The sequence below is a fragment of the Rhinatrema bivittatum genome, chromosome 2, assembly GCF_901001135.1.
Source record: "Rhinatrema bivittatum chromosome 2, aRhiBiv1.1, whole genome shotgun sequence".
Lineage (NCBI taxonomy): Eukaryota > Metazoa > Chordata > Amphibia > Gymnophiona > Rhinatrematidae > Rhinatrema > Rhinatrema bivittatum.
This window is the reverse complement of record NC_042616.1, coordinates 789,074,548-789,094,829: the sequence shown is the minus strand read 5'-3', so window position 1 is coordinate 789,094,829 and position 20,282 is coordinate 789,074,548. Positions and strand designations below refer to the sequence as shown.

General features: G+C 44.2%; 1 protein-coding gene across 1 annotated transcript in view; it reads left to right on the top strand.

Annotated features, from left to right (window-relative positions):
• Positions 1-20,282, top strand: part of FAM135B (family with sequence similarity 135 member B) — a 397,453-nt gene that overhangs the window by 51,894 nt on the left and 325,277 nt on the right. The window contains exon 3 of the mRNA XM_029592069.1: positions 17,888-17,983. Coding sequence (XP_029447929.1) covers positions 17,907-17,983 — 77 coding nt within the window. The 5' untranslated portion in view covers positions 17,888-17,906. The remainder of the gene's footprint in view (positions 1-17,887; positions 17,984-20,282) is intronic.

Genomic DNA, 20,282 nt, shown 5'->3' with positions numbered 1-20,282 from the left:
GCTTCCTTTCCATCGTCCACCTCACCTAAGTCCCAGCGGTTGGGCCCCTACGGGCTCCTCCCGGGGGGGCTCCGACTTCCAGGGTGAATCTCCTAAGTCCCAGCGGCTGGACTCCCAAGGGCCTCTCCCGGGGGAGTATCAGCTTCCAGGGTGAAACCGCTTCTACCTGCCCGCCAGAAGTCTGCCTCCCGGCCGGTTCAGTCGAGACCAGTGAAGTCCTTCCCAAGTCTCCTGTAGGCCGGCCCAAGGGTCCACTAGCCCCGTGCTCATAACATTCGCTCTCTCCTGGGCCAGTGGTCTCCTTTATGCGTACCCTCCACTTCCTCTCATTGCAAAAACTCTCGTGAAGTTCTGCAGGACAAGGGCTTAATGATTCTGATAGCTCCCCACTGGCCACGCCAGGTGTGGTTTCCAATCCAGGACCAATCAATATGCCGGCACATTGCCCTGGGGAAGGATCCCCTTCTGATAACTCAGAACGACGGATACCTGCACCACCCCAACCTCCAGGCTCTGTCTCTGACGGCCTGGATGTTGAAGGATTAATACTCCAACCTCTTAACCTTTCAGAGTTGGTATCCCGAGTCCTGGTGGCTTCACAAAAGCCTTCATCGAGAAGGTCTTATCGCTCTAAATGGAAGAGGTTTACGGTTTGGTGCACTTCCATGTCCATAGACCCCTTCACTTGTTCCACTGCGAAGTTCTTGAATTATTTCTGGCACCTGTCAGAGTTAGGCCTGAAAATTTCCTCTATCAGGGTGTATGTCGGTGCAGTGTCTGCATACCATAAGGGTATAGGAAATATTTCCATTTTGAAACAACCCTTAGTATCACGCTTCATGAGAGGCTTGCTCCATTTAAAACCTCCACTGCGGCCCCTGCTTGGGACGGCTTATGCAACCTCCGTTTTGAGCTTCTCCACTCCTATGATCTCCGTTATCTCATCTGGAAGGTAGTTTTTCTTCTCGCGATCACATCCGCTCGCAGAGTTAGTGAATTACAGGCATTAGTTACCTACCTGCCTTACACTAAAATCCTGCATGACAGGGTGGAACTTCGCACCCACCCAAAATTTTTACCAAAGGTAGTATCGGAATTTCACATTAATTGATCCATTATACTACCTACCTTTTTTCCCAGCCCCATTCCAATCCAGGAGAACAGCCTCTGCATTCCTCTATCTGGACCGCACGTCAGCCCACAGGAAATCCACTCCATTGTTTGTTTCGTTTGATATCATCAAACTTGGAAATCCTGTGGGAAAGCAGACCCTCTCCTCCTGGCTGGCGGACTGTATCTCTTTTTGCTACCAGCAAGCAGGCATTCTACTCCAAGACCATGTGAAAGCATACTCTATAAGGGCCATGGCGACATCAGTAGCACACCTTTGTTCGGTGCCGCTTCCTGGCATATATAAGGCTGCTACCTGGAGTTCTCTCCATACCTTCGCAGCCCATTATTGCTTAGATAAGGCTGGCAGACAAGATTTCATCTTTGGCCAATCTATTCTACGCAACTTATTTTCAGTTTGACTTACCAACATCCTTCCACCGACCCGTTAGGGTTCAGGATGCCCTCCTAACCAAATTCCATCCCTGTTGTTGTGCCTGTTGCACGTCTTTGGGTGCATTTGGTGCTTTGCTCGGGCATCCTCAGCTCGGTACTCGCCCATATGTGAGGACTACCATCCTGCTTGTCCTGTAAGAAAGCAGAGTTGCTTACCTGTAACAGATGTTCTCACAGAACAGCAGGATGTTAGTCCTCACGAAACCCACCCGCCACCCTGCGGAGTTGGGTTCGTTTACGTTTTCTTATTTTATTTTCACACATACTTTTGCTATATTATGAGACTGAAGGGGGACCCCTGCTGGATGCAGGGTTGGTGCTATGCTGGGCATGCCCAGTGGGTGCTGGTCAAAGTTCTAGAAACTTTGACAAAAGTGTTCCGTGATTGGGCTCCATCATGATGATGTCACCCATATGTGAGGACTAACATCCTGCTGTCCTGTGAGAACACCTGTTACAGGTAAGCAACTCTGCTTTTTCTTAGAAGCCTCTCATGAGGGACTTTGTCAAATGCCTTCTGAAAATCCAAAAACACTACATCTACCAGTTCAACTTTATCCACATGTTTATTAACCCCTTCAAAAAAAATGAAGCAGATTTGTTAGGCAAGACTTCCCTTGGGTAAATCCAAGTTGACTGTGTTCCATTAAACCATATCTTTCTATATGTTCTATGATTTTGATCTTTAGAATAGTTTCCACTATTTTTCCTGATACTGAAGTCAGGCTCACTGGTCTATAGTTACCCAGATCACCCCTGGAACCCTTTTTAAATATTGGGGTTACATTGGCCACCTTCCAATCTTCAGGTACAATGGATGATTTTAATGATAGGTTACAAATTTTAACTAATAGTACTAATGCTTTTTCCTTTCTAGTTATTTTTCTTTTCTCCTCCTTTTTCATCTTCTCCCCCATGAGTTTTCAGAATATTATAATGAGTGATTGATTGTTTCAATATGCTTTTCCTTTATTTCTATATTTTTCACTCCTAAAATTTCAGTGCAAAGAAGTTCTTTGTTAGTATGATGAAACTTTGATAAATTAAAAAAAATGTAAAAAAAACCCTATAACAAATGGTAAATCTGACAAGTCTCTCAGCGGCACATGGTTCAGTTGTTTAAACCAGTAAAATAAATAACAAGTAGAAATGCTTAAATACATGTTAGATTACATTACTATGTCATAACAAAAATGTTCTTATCTAATCATAGATTCTATTTTCCTTCATCCAGAAAATATTAGACCAAGAGGCAGCTATCTAGAAGCTCAGTTAAACCACAGTTTTTGGTTCCTAAGTGCACTGCCTAAGTGCACTGCTTATTTCTCAGTTAATCAGACATGGAGATAGATATGAATCATTTTTGATGAATACAAATTGATTACCTGATGAGCCAGTAATAGTTTTGAGGCTTAAATTAATTTTATGTAGCACAAGCCATAATGCAAAAGTAAGTTTCAAATGAAACATGTAAACGTGCTGTTACTGGGTTCCATATAATTGATGGGATGGAAAGCTTCCTTAGAGAAACAAGAAACTGCAAGTTTGCCCTAACTGGTGACCTGGTATTTAAGATAGATAGATAGATAGTTCAAGGAAAATATGGTACTCTGCAACAACCTATCCAGTCTCCCTCTGATTTCATCATATTAGGTTCACTAAATCCCTGGTTTATTTCCGTCCACTCATTATCCGGCTGGAGGAAACATTCACCTACTATCCAGACATTAAAACAGACATTTCTAAAATGACTAGTATGACCTATTACATAGGATATCTTTTTGCTTCTCTTATGATTTCACTTAGTTTGAAGCTCAAGTATTCTGGCATTGAGCTTGAAATACAGCTTTATTAGAATTAGCTCTGCCAGATGTTAACCTGACCCAGACAGCAGCTCATTTAACCATTAAAAAAAAAAAAAAAAAGCTGTTGATTCCAGTTTTCTTAACTCTAAGGACAAACTGCATCTTAACACGGGCTTTAGAAAAGATATATCTTAATTGCAGAATGAAATTACTAGAAATTACTTTACTGTTAACACAAGGTATAAGGTTTTATTTAGGTTTTGGTTTAACAAATAGTAATTAAAATAAATAAATGTAGTCCCCCCGATCTTGGTCAGCTCTTGGGCTTAATGGCACACTGAGAAGTTACCACACAGAGGGGAAAATAGTTTTCAAGGCCCTTAGGGTTTTGTTCTCTTGACTGGAGTTCTGCCCATCAGGGCAGTCACTCCAGAAAAAATCACCAGGCTGACACTCAGAGCTGTTATTCAAAATGAAAACCTTTATTGGCCTTGATGAGCAGGTAAACATAGTCCAAAAAATGTGGCCAAACGGAGAACAATGCACCAGTACTGTAAAACAAATTCACTCTCTCCACCCCTTTCCCAAAGAGGTGGGCTTTTTAGGGTCAAGTACCCTTCCTGCCTGAGCCCTCCCAGTACCTTTTGGGTAAGAAGTTCTTATTCTCTGTTCCTTCCCGTCTTACATCTTTATCTTAATTGAGCCTCTGGCTGATTGGCTGGGTCACTCAGCAAATCTTAGATTTTCCCAGGGCAGGCTGTTTCTTCCTTAAACTTCCCCAGCAGACTCAGAAGAATTCATAGTCCAGGGGGAATTCTGCGCTACTGGTGTTTATACATTTTGAAAGTCCAAGATACCCTTTTGATGGAGAAGATTACTTCCTAAGCTTTGCGCATTCTTCTATAGTTAATTCAGTATTACAGTCTCTTGTAAACAGCACTAAGCATGCTGGAAACTGTTGATAGTTTCCAACTTAAATGTAATGATGGAAATTGGTGGAAAGATATTAAGTTACAAGTTCTTGGTATTTGCAGTCCATTTTTATAGCTTCAGATCTTCTAATAAATTTGTGACTTTCAGCTTCCAGTTAATATAGTCTGTTATTGATGTCAGTTGATATGTATTGATGTTTTATTCCTGATCCATTCCAATTAATGGAGTAGTTTTGAAGTTTCCTCTCAGAATTTGGTGGATAGAATAATCTTTTCCCAATTTAAGTGTACTTAAGTAAAGTCCCGTTTTTCATACCTTTAGTCTAGTTGTTCAGTCATTGTCTTTACATCTCTTGGTTGTATCTGGTTGGTACTTTCATACTCTTCTCTTCTCTTCAAAATCTTGATGAACTTAACACCAGATGGGTACTACCTCCTCCTTCTCCTCCTCCTCCCCCCACCCCCCCCCAGGAATAAACCCAGATTCATTTCTCTAACAAGACTTTTTTTTTTTTGTCAAAATCTTTTATTGGCGGTAACATGCAAAATGCAGATTCAACAAACACAGAGAAAATCTAACATCATGAACTAAGAACAACTGTGCTGTACCATATTACATCTGGATATCAATTGTCTCCACAAGCATGTTCCCATTTTGTATTTTTCTAGACTGTAGAGACCCTGAACATTATACACACTTACTTCCGCACCAACTGACATACCACACTCATACAATTGCATTCTCACACCACACAATACCCCTCCTTAGGAGTCAGTACACTATGAATCACAGAGATCTCTTTACGCCTTGTATATTAGCCATCACTGTTCTTTGTCCATCCATACCATGCTGTAATCTCACACCGGTGTGCGAGCAGGATGGGGTATCGCAGTCAACGCCAAGTGGTGCAGTATCCAGTCGCCGATAGGTGGTTTTGAACATCTTGGGGCATCAAAGCAAAACAGTTAGCCCAATAAGTGCAATACTGCTTATGAAGTGTTCGAGAATTCGTAAGAGCGTCCAGTCTTTCCATTTGCATAGCTGACACCAGCCTACAGTGCCAGGCCTGCAGCGAGGGCTGCGTGGCAGGCTCAATCCAAGAAGCTAGAATCGTTCTGCATGCCGTTAATACAGCAGTGTGTCCAAATCTGTCAGCGGAATCGCGGTATACTGGCATGTTGCCTCGCAGTCCAGATAGTAATAGTTTGCCAGACTTGGAAATGGTTGCAGTTATGTTTTGAGCAATGACCTCGAGGACTCTGCCCAAAACCCCTTCAGGGTTGGGCAAGTAAAATGTCTATGAGCCAGCGTGCCAAGATCTCTGCCACACGTTTTGCACATAGCCGAGGGTAGGCGACCCGTACGATAGCGGTGGACATCGTCGCAGATAAGGTGGTGTAGGATCTGGTATTGAAGCTCGCGGAGAGTGAGATCTGTCAAGGATCTGGGCAAGTTCTTGAAACATGTAAACATATAGGCAGCAGTGAGTGCCTCTCCCCAAGCCTCAGACCAATATCGAGCCAACGATTGGAAGTGACGGGGCTCTCTATACTCCTTGCCCAAGCCACTCCAGCCCTTAATAGAGTTCTTAAGTAAAGCAATGTCAAAGAATTGTTGGGTGAAGACAGACTCCAGGCGGTAGTTCTCCGCCATCCACTTGAACGATTGGAGGTAATGTGCATTTATAGATAGGCGAAGAAATGTTTTGAAGGGATATGATAGTCCCGGGCCAAGGATGTGAAGTCAGTCACCGTTGGAGCATCCTTGGTGTAGAAGTGGTAGATAAACGGCAGTCCTCTTTGGAGCCAGTCATTGAAAATGGCACTGCAATCCCACCCGGGTATGAATTTCTTGTTGCCCAGGAGCGGCATTCAAAGCGAAACTGCGCCAGTCAGGCTCCCTTGTTGCTGGAACCAACACCACGCCTGGCGACAGGGGTGGAGCAGGAATATCCAAATTGCGGAAAGTGGCGGCGTCAGCTTGTTCCAGGTACACTGGAGACCACAGAGAAGTCATACTTAGAAGTAGGCCATCTTCTCAATATGAATGCTGATCTAATATCCACTCCCCCTCGAATCTGAGTTGACAGGATGCATTGTACAAATGGAAGTCAGGCATGTCCAATCCCCCGGTGTCCCAAGAGTGCAACATAACTGAATATCGTAACCGAGCCTTCTTCCCTGCCCAAATAAACCGTTGGAAAGAGCGTTGTAACCAAAGCACATCTGCGCGGAGCAGCCAGCAGGGAAGCATATGAGGTTTGTACAATAATTTTGGCACTATTACCATCTTAATTAAAGCACAGCGCCCAGAGAACGACAGTGGCAAAGATTGCCAGGCTGTCAGTTGAGCTCCCAGAGCCGACAGCGTAGTTTTAATGTTAAGAGCATAGAGATCTGCTAGATTTCTAGGGATCCACACCCCCAAGTATTTAATCTTGTCTTGGGCCCATGTATACCCAGTATATGGTGTTCTAGGGTCAAGCGATAGGGCTTCTGACTTTGAATAATTTTATAGTCAGTCCCGCTATATCTTTGAGGTGGGAAAAATGTTTGATAATAAGTGGGATGCTGTGTTTGGGTCTTCCAACAAAGAACAGGATGTCACCGTTATGATCTTGTGAATTTCACGTGGAATGATGGTATATAAAACATTTAAATAAATAAAAGTAAACTATACCACTGTAAGATTGGCAACTAGTAATCCAGGGTGAGGGTTTTTTTTTTTTTTATTCTTTATTTATGAATTTTTCAAAATAATTACAAGGAATATACCTTGGCTGAAATTACAGAAAATTAAAAAAAAGGAAAAAGATATATTTACCATTACAACAAAATTAATAATCATTTGTTTTTCATAGGAAAAAGAAGGGGAAGGAAACCAAAGGAAAAGAACATTGAGAAGTACATAATTGAAATAATATTATGCTTAACAGGCTATATATCTCTCTTACATTTTAACTCCGAGTAATTAACTTGTGGTCCTACCATCCAAAAACTTTCTCAATTGATCTGGCATAAAGAAAACATATACATTTCCAGCATGTTTTACAATGCATCTACACGGAAAACGGAGAGCAAAGCTAGCCCCTTTGGCCAAAACCTCCAGGGTGAGGTTTTGATGGTGGCCTAGGTTTTGGGGGGCAGTTTTACATGCACACTCAGAGGTACTGTGGGAAATATGCGCTTGCCAGCAAGCCATTTCAGGGTTTAAACATTAACTTCCCTTCTCCCTGACATTTGCCTGAATAAAAGCATCACTTGTGCTTAAGTCTCTGCCAAGGAGAGGATACCTGACTTCATGTATTTCTCTGGCTTATAATTAATCCTGATAGCCTGAAAGTAGGGCTGGGTGTTCCCTAGTCAGAGGCAGGACAAAGTCAGGAGGTATAGATTTCAGCAGCCAATGAAATGATCCGTGCACACCCCCTGAGCCAAAGCCAATAGTGTAAGGACTCGTCTGTTGCTATGGGAAAGTAGCCAATCATGTAATGACACATCATCTGCCTTTGTATGAATGTACAATAAAAGGAAGAGCCTTGTGAGGGCTCAGCCCTTGCCCTTCCCTTTTGCTGCCTGCGATGAAAGCTGCCTCAAGTGTCTTCTTTGCCTCCATACTCTACAGGTACGAACAGCATTACACATCACTGAAGATTTATGATTTGGAGTGATGCAAGGTATAAAAAAAAAATGAGATTTGTACAATGTAGTCTCAACCTAGCTTGATAGCAGCTAGGTCGAGAGTACAATGTACAAATCTCATTTATGTGTATCTTTCATCATTCCGAATCACACAAAATCTTCACTGATGTCTATTGTGCTGTTCGTACCTATGTGCATGTAAAACTGCCCCCCAAAACCTAGGCCGCCACCAAAACCTCACCCTGGATTACTAGTTGCCAATCTTACAGTGGTATAAATAGTTTACTTTTATTTATTTAAATGTTTTATATACCATCATTCCACGTGAAATTCACAAGATCATAACGGTTTACAGATAAACATTCATAGATAAAATTAACATACAAAATAAACTCACATATAACATAAAGGACTATTAATAACATATAAACGATTCCAGAGGGTTATTTTTCATAACATGTTATTTATCAGTTAGGTAATCTGAATGTTAAGGCTTTATTAAGTTGTAGGCATTTTTAAAGAGCCACGTTTTCAAGTCAGGCTTGAATTTCTTTCTATCCGATGTTAGGCATGGCGTTCCAGAGTTTTGGGCCAGCTACAGATAAACTTATATGAAAGCCTTATAAACCGTCTCTCTCTCTCCTAACCTCTTCCTCTCCCTCCCTCCCTCCTTCCCTCTAGCAGCAGCCACCACAAAATGTGGTAAAAGCCTATCTGGGCACTTCTCAAATATCGCGGGTGTGATAAATTTCAAGCATGTTGCACTAACATACCTATGCCTTGCAGTATCTGGAAAATTACCCTAACCATGCCCCTTTTTTTATCGAGGACGCTATTGTGAAATTTATAGCAGTGATGAATCTAGGTCAAAGTTTGGAGTTAGTTTTATACCAGTGTTTACCCTTTGGAAAATAAATGAATATTTTTGTTAGCAGATCTGATGTATTTTTGCATTAGAACATTTTTATAAAACTTTCATGAATAAGTCACCTTATTTTCAGAAGAAAAAACTTTTCTCTGGTCACTATACAAGATGCCCATTTTCAGGAAGAAATTACATAATTTTAGAAATTATTTTCATCTTATTTTTGAAAGTTATTCTGTATTTTTTAATGTATAAGAAATCAAGTTAAAAGTAACTACATCCCTGAGTATGCATGTTTGTTTTCTTACATTCATGTAAATTCCAAGGGGATACCAATTTTCTCTTTATACTGTAATTTCTTGGAATTTTATTTTAGGGTGCATAAATTGCTGCCACTAGTCTGAGCAGTATTCCAACGGGTGCCATTAGGATTCATAAACTAGGAATTTGAAAGTCAGCAGCACATTTATGCAAATTAAGACTGTCTATCCTTCTGAATCAATTTCTTTTGAGCTACTGCTGAGTCTCTATTGCTTCAATTTACTTTGCAGGTCTTTGTTGCTGCACCATATTTGTAAGCTGTTAAGTCATTGTGATGAGTCACATCATAGCCTTAGACGTTTCCATTTCTAAAGTTAAAAACACTCATAAAGCTATGTGATAGGCAAGATACAGGTAAATAGGTGAAAACAAATGACACAAATTATAAAATGGTGGTGAAGACAAAAACTGTGAAAGAATTTAAAGGGGCATGGGAAAAATACGCTGAGGTAGATCTTAAAGTACGCGCAATAGGGGTGTGCATTCGTTTTTGCCGTATTGGCAATCCGCAACGTATATTGCACTATTCGTAGTATTCGTGGGGAAGCGAAACGTATCGCGATTCCCCACGAATACACGAATCTTTGCCGAATTATACGGCCACCTAAATAAAAATTTAAACAACCCCCCCACCCTCCTGAACCCCCCCAAGACTTACCAAAACTCCCTGGTGGTCCAGCGGGGGGTCCAGGAGCCATCCCCTGCACTCACACCCTCTGTGCCGGTTTCATCATGGCGCCGATAGCCTTTGTCACAGGAGCTACCGGTGCCATTGGTCAGCCCCTGTCACATGGCCATCGGCGCCATCTTGTGCTCCTACCATGTGACAGGGGCTGACCAATGGCACCGGTAGCCCCTGTGACATAATATGGGCAAAGGCTATCGGCGCCATTTTGAGTACTGGCATTGGTCGGCCGGAGTGCAGCAGGTCGCTCTGGGACCCCCGTTGGACCTTCAGGGACTTTTGGCCAGCTTGGGGGGGGCCTCCTGACCCCCACAAGACTTGCCAAAAGTCCAGCGGGGGTCCGGGAGCGACCTCCTGCATGCTGGCCGTCCGATGCCAGTACTCAAAATGGCGCCGATCGCCTTTGCCCTCACTATGTCACATGCGCGTGCATGTTATAAAATACGGGGTCGGCACGCGCAAGGGGGTGCACAATTGTGCCCCTTGTGCGCACCGAGCGGCTCTGCCTTCCTCCATTCCCTCCCAGGCCGCTCCGAAATTGGTGCGGCCTGTGAGGGAACTTCCCTTCCCCCTAGCCTGACCTTCCCACCCCTTACTCTAAACCCTCCTCAAAAGTTTAATCCTACCTTTTGCGCCTGCCTCTGGGCAGGCACAAGTTACATGCACCAGCAGGCTGCTGGCACGCAATCCCTTGACACCGCGGCAATGACCGCTGTGTTGCAGGCCTCTGGCCCCGGGATTTACACGCGTCCCGGGACTTTATGCGCGCTATTGGGCCTTTTTAAAATAGGCCCGATGCGCTTTAGGGCGGTTACGTGCGTAAATCCCCCGGATTTACGTGCGTACCCTTTTGAAAATCTGGCCCACTGTGTGCTAATTTGCCGAAATGAATAGCTAAAAAAAAATGAATAAAAAAGCCCTTCGAAATGAAATCTTCTCCAAAAAAAAAAAGATCCACAAATGGATAAAAATAGACCAAATTAAAAAAAAATTGGCCTTCATAGCCTTACAGATCAATTTTTAAAAGATTTTCCTGTTTAATTTTTATATACCGATGTGTGGCGCTGGCCTTCACAACGATTTACAGGTGTAACAACAATACATGTAACGGTATAACATCAATAAACATAAGGATTACAGATATATTATGATAAAACAAATAACGGCTTGCAATTTGAGTTCGAGAGCTTTGTTCTATAAATAATGGTGTATTACTAAGATAATCCACTGATTTTGAAAATGTCCCTCTATCTAATTCCTGAAAGACTAAATTTTCTAAATTTTAACAAGATAGAAAAGTCACATTTCTGGAGATGTTTATATATGTTTATATATATATATATATATTTCAAAACCTTAAGAGGTTGATTTACTAAGGCTTTTCTCACAGGACAAGCAGGATGGTTGTCCTCACAAATGGGTGACATCGAGGATGGAGCCCACCACGGAAAACTTCTGTCAAAGTTTAAACAGAACTTTGACTGGCCCCTACTGGGCATGCCCAGCAAGGCACTGACCCTGCAGCCAGCAGGGGTCTCCCTTCAGTCTTCTTTTTTCCGCGCAGCAGTTGCCACGCGGTGAAAGGAGCTCTCTAACCACGTTCCTGACAGGAATTTGGAAATTAATTTCCTAAGAAAATTTGCCCCTCAGGGGTCTCCCTTCGACAAATTTTTTAGTCATCTTACGGAACCCGGTAAGTTTTTTGCCTTCTTCCATCGACTGCCGTCGATTTTGGCCCTCGAGGCCTGTGGGCACTTACCGATCCCCAGCCTAAATTTTGGCTTTCAGCCATGGCAACGGGGTTCCGTCGTTGTCCGGATTGTACCCGGACTATGTCCATCACAGACCCCCACAGGGTTTGTGTAATGTGTTTGGGTAGTGGGCATGATGTCCTGACTTGCACCAAATGTGCCTTAATGACACCCAAGGGTCGCAAAGCCAGGATGGAGAAGATGGGGCTCCTCTTCCATGCACCAACCCCAACGCCATCGATAGCATCGATGTCATCGGAACCGGCACCGTCGAAGTTGTACCATCATCGTCAACCCTCCGGTGACCGTCCGCCATCGATCGCTTCTCGGCCGTCGACTCCCGTCCCTTCCCCGGATGGGCGAGGGGATCGGAAAGAAAAGCACCGCCATCGACGGCATAAGTCTCGGCCTGTCGAGGATCCACAGCCATCGACCTCTGCTCAAGCCGAGCCACCGACAAAGAAGCCGCGAACAGACCGGATGCCCTCCACGTCTCGTTCGCCGGCATCGAGGAAACCCTCACCCTCTCGGGGTGTGGGGGCCGTGATCCCACCGGTTACGGTGGTCCCTCCGGCCCTGCCTCAGCCTCCCTCTCCTGTCGAGCCGGGTATGGTTACCCCTGGTCTCCGGGCAGAACTGGACCGGCTGGTCCAGGAGGCCATCGAGAAAGCAATGAAGAAATTACAACCTCCATCGGCACCGTCTCCGGCACCGGTTCCAGTGCCGCCCCCAGCACCGGCACCGGCTTCGCCACCGAGGAGGGAACCGACCACCGAGCCGTTGATACAAGCGCTAGCACCGCTACTGAGCCGCATGGAGGCACTCGTGACGGCCCTTCCATCGGTGATTCCAGTGCCATCGACAACACCACCGTCTCCGACTGGTTTCTCATCGGCAGGAGAAACACCGTTTCGAATTCCCCCTTCCGGGGTAGTTCCATCGGTACCTTCTGGTATATCTCCACCGATTTATCCTTCGGCTCCATCGATTCCGCGCCAGGCACCGATTCCATCGGCAGCACCGAAGCCATCGATGCCATTTCTGGTTCCACCTACTGCACCGATTCCACCTCGGTTTCCATCGATGCCTTCAGAGCCTCAGCCAGGTCCATCAGGGCTACAAGCCACACATGATCCCTACGATACCTGGGGTGATGATGATGATACCTCTTCTGACACAGATCTGCCTTCGCCACCATCTCCTACAGAGAGTAGAAAAAGATCTCCTCCTGAGGATCTATCTTTCATTAATTTTGTGAAAGAAATGTCAGAAGTTGTACCTTTTCAACTACAATCTGAAGCTGATGATAGACACCAGATGATGGAACTACTTCAATTTCTGGATGCTCCAAAAATCATCGCTTCCATCCCTATACACCAGGTGTTTTTGGATCTGCTCAAGAAAAACTGGGAATCTCCTTCATCGGTGTCACCAGTTAACAAGAAAGCTGACTCCACATACCTTGTCCAGTCAGCACCAGGTTTCCAAAAGCCTCAACTGGATCATCGCTCTGTTGTGGTTGAGTCCGCGCAGAAGAAGGCCAAGCGTCTTAAGCCGCACTCTTCTACCCCACCTACCAGGGACAACAAGTTCCTGGATAGTGTAGGACGGAAAGTGTATCATGGAGCTACGTTGATTTCACGCATAGCTTCATATCAACTTTACATGACTCAATACAACAGAGCCATCTTTAAGCAGATGCAAGACTATGCTGACACGTTGCCGGACCAATACCAACCACAGCTTCAAGCCCTTCTTCACAAGGGATTTGAGGCAGGGAAGCACGAGATTAGGACTGCCTATGACATATTCGATGCTTCCACGAAGGTTTCAGCCACAGCCATCTCAGCCAGACGTTGGGCTTGGTTAAAGTCATCCAACCTTCGCCCAGAAGTCCAAGATCGTCTTGCTGATTTGCCCTGCTTAGGCGACAATTTGTTTGGAGAGCAAATTCAACAGATTGTGGCGGAGTTAAAAGACCACCATGAGACGTTGAAACAACTCTCATCTGTCCCACCTGAGGTGACCTCCAAGCAACCGCAAAAGAAGGACTCTAAGAAGTCATTCTTTCGACCACGTCGCTACTACCCTCCGTCAACTAGGGCTCGTCCAGCACGGTCCTCTAACAGGCCTCAGCCTCGTCAGCCGAGAAAGCAAAGACCTACTGTAGCCCCACCTCCTGGGCCTACGGCGGGCCTTTGACTTCCCTGTATTGAGCACATGCCATCTCCCTCTTCCACACATCCCTGTGGGGGGTCGACTGTTCCACTTTTTACACCGTTGGAAACAGATCACCTCAGATCAGTGGGTGCTAGCAATTATCGCACAGGGTTACCACCTCAACTTCATAACACTTCCGCCAGACTCCCCGCCCCTTCAGGCATGGAGTCTAACCAGCCATTTCACTCAATTACATCAAGAAGTATCCCTTCTTCTACAATCAAATGCTATAGAACCCGTCCCTCCTTGTCAACAAGGGAAGGGATTCTATTCCAGATACTTCCTAATACCAAAGAAATCAGGGGGGCTACGTCCAATTCTGGACCTTCGGGCCCTCAACAAGTATCTGCAAAAAGAAAAGTTCAAGATGGTAACCCTGGGCGCCTTGCTCCCTCTGTTGCAAAAGGGGGATTGGCTGTGCTCTCTCGACCTCAAGGACGCTTATACCCACATTGCGATCACACAATCCCATCGCAAATATCTGCGGTTTCTTGTAGGCCACGACCATTATCAATACCGTGTCCTACCTTTCGGTCTGGCTTCTGCCCCATGAGTCTTTACCAAATGTCTCGTAGTGGTAGCAGCATTCCTAAGGAAGGAAGGTGTCCACGTCTACCCCTACCTGGACGATTGGCTAATCAGGGCCTCCTCCCAACACATAGCTCAATCCTCCCTAAAATTGACAATTCAAACACTCCTTTCCTTAGGGTTTCTTGTCAATTACGAGAAATCTTGCTTAGTCCCGTCTCAAACCTTATCCTTCATTGGAGCAGACTTGGACACCTTGCAGGCAAAGGCTTACCTTCCTCTTCAGAGGGTCCACACCCTAATATCCCTGGCTCGCCAGCTCCAGTCTCAAAACACTGCCACGGCTCGCCAGTTCCTCATTCTCCTAGGACACATGGCATCCTCGGTTCAAGTCACTCCCATGACCCGACTAGCCATGAGAGTAACACAATGGACTCTACGACACCAATGGATTCAAGCTTTTCAGCCTCTGTCCTCCATAGTCACAGTCACACAGGCCCTGCGCCTATCCTTAACCTGGTGGACAACTCAGTTCAACCTCCTTCAGGGCTTACCTTTTCTTCCACCGGATCCGCAAGTAATCCTAACCACCGACGCTTCTCACATCGGTTGGGGAGCCCATGTGGACGAATTACAAACCCAAGGGTTATGGTCCAAAGAGGAAGCCGAACACCAGATAAATTTCCTGGAACTTCGCGCAATCCGCTATGCACTCCGAACTTTCAAAAATCATCTATTCCATCAGATAATCTTAATCCAGACGGACAACCAAGTGGCCATGTGGTACATAAACAAGCAGGGAGGCACAGGCTCCTTCCTTCTGTGTCAGGAAGCTGCGCAGATCTGGGCGGAAGCCCTCTCCCACTCTATGTACCTCAGGGCCACTTACCTGCCGGGAGTAGACAATGTATTGGCAGACCAGCTGAGCCGTGTCTTCAAGCCACACGAGTGGTCACTCGATCCTCTGGTAGCGACCTCTCTGTTTCACAAGTGGGGTTCTCCCCGCATAGACCTCTTTGCGTCCCCTCAGAACCACAAAGTGGACGATTACTGCTCTCTCATTCGGAGCCAGCACTCTCGGCCGAGAGATGCATTCTCCCTCAAGTGGACGACAGGTCTGCTTTATGCATTCCCTCCACTTCCTCTTCTGTCAAGGACTCTCGTGAAGCTACGCCAAGACGGAGGAACCATGATCCTGATAGCACCCCACTGGCCACGCCAAGTGTGGTTTCCCATACTCCAGGATCTCTCCATCCGCAGGCACATCCCTCTGGGAACGGATCCGCATCTGCTCACTCAAAACGACGGATGCCTCCTCCATCCCAACCTCCAGGCCTTGTCCCTGACGGCATGGATGTTGAAAGGTTAGTCCTTCAGCCTTTTAACCTTTCGGATTCGGTTTCTCGTGTCCTGATAGCTTCACGAAAGCCCTCTACCAGAAGATCCTATTCATATAAATGGAAAAGGTACACATCATGGTGCACTTCTCAGTCCCTTGATCCCCTTTCCTGTCCAATCTCTAAGTTCTTGGACTATTTATGGCACCTATCAGAATCCGGTCTAAAGACCTCTTCCATTAGGATGCATGTCAGTGCGGTAGCCGCCTTCCATAAAGGTGTACAGGGTGTCCCTATTTCAGTACAACCCCTGGTAACACGTTTTCTTAAAGGCTTGCTCCATCTGAAGCCACCCTTACGTCCTCCGGCCCCATCTTGGGACCTTAACCTGGTTCTTGGTCGTCTAATGAAACCTCCTTTCGAACCTCTGCACTCCTGTGAATTAAAGTATCTCACATGGAAAGTGTTATTCCTTTTGGCTATCACTTCAGCTCGCAGGGTTAGTGAATTGCAGGCCCTAGTTACCTATCCGCCTTACACTAAGCTCCTGCAGGACCGGGCGGTACTCCGCACTCACCCTAAATTTTTACCTAAGGTAGTTTCTGAGTTTCATATTAATCAATCCATCATACTACCTATCTTTTTTCCCAGGCCCCACTCCAACTCCGGGGAACAGACTCTGCATACCCTAGACTGCAAACGAGCTCTAGCTTTTTATCTAGACCGTACAGTTGCTCACAGGAAGAGCACTCAATTATTTGTCTCTTTCCATCCTAACAAGTTAGGACATCCTGTGGGTAAGCAGGCTCTTTCCTCCTGGTTGGCGGACTGCATTTCTTTTTGCTATCAGCAAGCTGGCATTCCTTTTCAAGACCGTGTGAAAGCACACTCTGTGAGGGCCATGGCGACGTCAGTGGCACACCTTCGATCGGTGCCGCTTCCTGACATCTGCAAAGCTGCAACCTGGAGTTCTCGCCATACCTTTGCAGCCCACTATTGTTTGGACAAAGCTGGAAGACAGGACTCCATCTTCGGCCAATCTGTCTTGCGTAACCTTTTTCCAACGTGATGTACCAACACCCTTCCACCTTCCCGGTAGAGTGCGGATACCCTTTACCAAATACCACCCCAGTTGTTGTGCCTGTTGCACGTTGTTGGGTGCATTTGGTGCACGTCAGGACATCCTCAGCTCGGTACTCACCCATTTGTGAGGACAACCATCCTGCTTGTCCTGTGAGAAAGCAAATGTTGCTTACCTGATGTAACAGGTGTTCTCACAGGACAGCAGGATGTTAGTCCTCACGAAACCCTCACGAAACCCAACACCACCCCGCGGTGTTAGGTTTGTTTTGTTTTTACTTTTTAGGCACTGCCTGTAGCTTTGAAAATCAGACTGAAGGGAGACCCCTGCTGGCTGCAGGGTCAGTGCCTTGCTGGGCATGCCCAGTAGGGGCCAGTCAAAGTTCTGTTTAAACTTTGACAGAAGTTTTCCGTGGTGGGCTCCATCCTCGATGTCACCCATTTGTGAGGACTAACATCCTGCTGTCCTGTGAGAACACCTGTTACATCAGGTAAGCAACATTTGCTTTCTCCCATTTTCTGTCTATGGGAAAAATGTTTAGTAAATGAGGCCCTTATTATCTGGTTGTTATGTAGCTAAGCGGCTTATTGAAAGTTGACCCCTATATATTTAAGGCCTGATTTATCTGTGTGTGTTCAGTTGTAAGTTACTGCCTAAAAAAATGATAAATAGGCCTAGATTGTTCAAAACTGACCTAATTCTTGCAAAATTCCTAACTCTCAAAAACATATCTCAAGGCACTTGACTTGTGTTTTTTTTCATTGTACCTGTACAATAAGAACATTCAAGTCATTAGTCATTCAAGGATTTTAGAAAGCAGTTAAAGTCGGTGTTGTATAGTGAAGCATTTGGTTAATGGCCAAGTTTATGATTGTGTTTATTTTAATCTAATATGATGTTGATATATTGTATTAATTTGGAACTGTTGTAATCTGCACCGAGCAATGTGTTTGGTTTTAAGGGCGTTGAATATAAGCATTTGAATAAATAAATAAATTGTAGGTTAATCAGCTGTGTTTTGCAGAGATTCATTTTTTAACATAATTTATTTTGCCTATCTCAGAATTTCATAGAATAGAAGCCACTGTGAATTCTTACATTTTCCATTAAAAAAAAAATCTATCTTGAAACATATTTGTCTTGTTGCTCTGCAGGTGATGAGCTGAGAAGATCATGTCGGAAGTTCAAGGGACGGCTGAATTTTCTGTGGAACTCCACAAATTTCATAACGTGGATCTTTTCCAGAGAGGGTAAGTGCTAAATTTTTGTTTCTTGTTGTATTTAATTTCAACCTTGAATTTAAAATGAGATGACCTTTCTCATGAATTACCAAGTCTAGTACAGATGAGTATTTTCTGATGATAAATAGCTACAAACAAGCATGCAAAATTTCCTTTACACTGCTAAACTTGCTGTTCTGCAGTTTATCTAGTTATCTAAAAGTATTGCCTGCGCCTTCCGATGTTCGGGGCGGGTTACAAAGTACATTCATAATTAAATTGAAAGACTTAAAATAATAAAATAACATAAATGAATAAAAGTAATCTTTACATTAAATAAAAACAGAGTAAGATAAGTCAATGGTAAAGAGAGATGGGAAAATATAGGTGAGGATTAATAGGGTTGTGTCTCACATAGCTCTGGAAAGGCTTGTTTAAAAAAGTGGTGTTTAATGCTTTTTAAAAATCCTTATTGTTTAGGATTCTGAGAGTGGGGGGGGGGGGGGGGGGGGGGCATTTGTTCCATAGGAATGGGCCTGTGATAGAAAAGACACGTTCACGGGACATGACTAATCTGGTGGATTTTGGGGATGGAACCTGTAGGAGGAGTTGATTTTTTGACCTGAGATTTCGGCAAGGAATATAAAGATGGAAAGTTGCGGATAACCATGAATAATTGTTATTGTGGATAAGATTACAGTCAGGGTTTTATATTGGATTCGCCATTTAATTGGTAACCAACATAGGTCAAAGAGAAATATGATAATGTAATCTTTGGTTGGAGAGTAGACGGGCTGCAGCATTTTGTACTAGCTGGAGTGGACATAATGCTGATTGAGGTAAACCTAGATAAAGAGAGTTACACTAATCCAGTCCTGTGAATATCAAGGACTGAAGTACTGTACGAAAAGAAATAGGATCGAGTAGCAGCTTAATATTTTTGAGCAGTCGAAGTTTGTAGAATGAGGCTTTAGCAATGGATTAAATATGAATTGACATATTCAGTTTGGGGTCAGTTTGGTTTTTATCCATCATTAGTGGAGGAAGACCCTCTTGGACTACTGCTCACATTTCTGTTTAGGCCTTTAACCCTCATATCATCCATTATGCTATCATGGGGGTACCTAACTACCTCTCAGTTTTACACTTGGAATAATACAATATTTTTATCTATAGAAAGAAGCCTGTTATTGCAGCTGTCTGATTTTTAGGGATATTGTACTTAGGGATGCCAGTGACATTGTCCTATGAGAACAAATTTATAGCATTAATAATCTCAAGTCGTAATGATGGAAGTGCAGAAAAGTCCTATAGGAATCTTTTGTCTTTCTGGAAAAACAAGCAATTTTTCTTCTACAGGAAGAAAGCTGTTAATGGCAAGTGGCTGATCTTTTGGATTAGAGTGCACTGGGGTTATAGGAAGGATATCCTACAAAGACAAACACACCAAAACCATAACCTTGGAGTTACTTAACAAAATATGAGATAATGTTGTGAAGCTCTCTATGGGATTCAATGCAATTTCTATCTGAGGGATTACAGTTAATTTTTCATCTACAAACAGGAAACTGTTTATGGTAACTGGCTAAAGGTTTGCCACATTGCACACAAGTATGTCAGGGATAATGTGCTCAAAAGACATTGTAGAAGCAATAACCTTGGAATTATGGCATGAAATGTATAACAAGGTATGAAATCATCTGCTCTGTGATAACTTGTTATCCCGGCAGGTTTTTTTTTCACCAATAGCTGACTGATTATCATTACTGGCTGTATATTTGAGAAATATTTTGTAGATGTATCTGTTATCATGTCCTAAATGTTTAGCATTTTAGGATTCTGAACTTCAGAGTTGAAGGAGTAGCGGTAATTTTCCAAAGAATTTATATGCAAAAACCTCCTCCAACTCAGTCTCACCATCTTTTGTTTTTCAGATCATTCTTCTTGATTCTTCACTCTTCCCACAACCTTCCAGTTCTCCAGATCTCTCTCTCTTTCTCTCCCATCTTCCAGCTCTCCATCTCCTTTTCTCTAGCTAACTCCCAAATCCTTATCACATGCACACATACACCAGCATACAGACAATAGGCCATGGAAACATGCCCTAGTACATCTTCCACATTCACCACTATTTGTTAGAGATGTGAATCGGAACTGGAATCTGATCGGTTCTGGTTCCGATTCAAATCTTAAAATTTTTATCGTCCGGCCCGATTGGGTTTTTGTTTATCGGCTGCGCTCGATCCGATAAACAAAAAACCCACCCCGACCCTTAAAAACCGACCCCTTAGCTTCTCCCACCCTCCCGACCCCCCAAAAACGTTTTAAA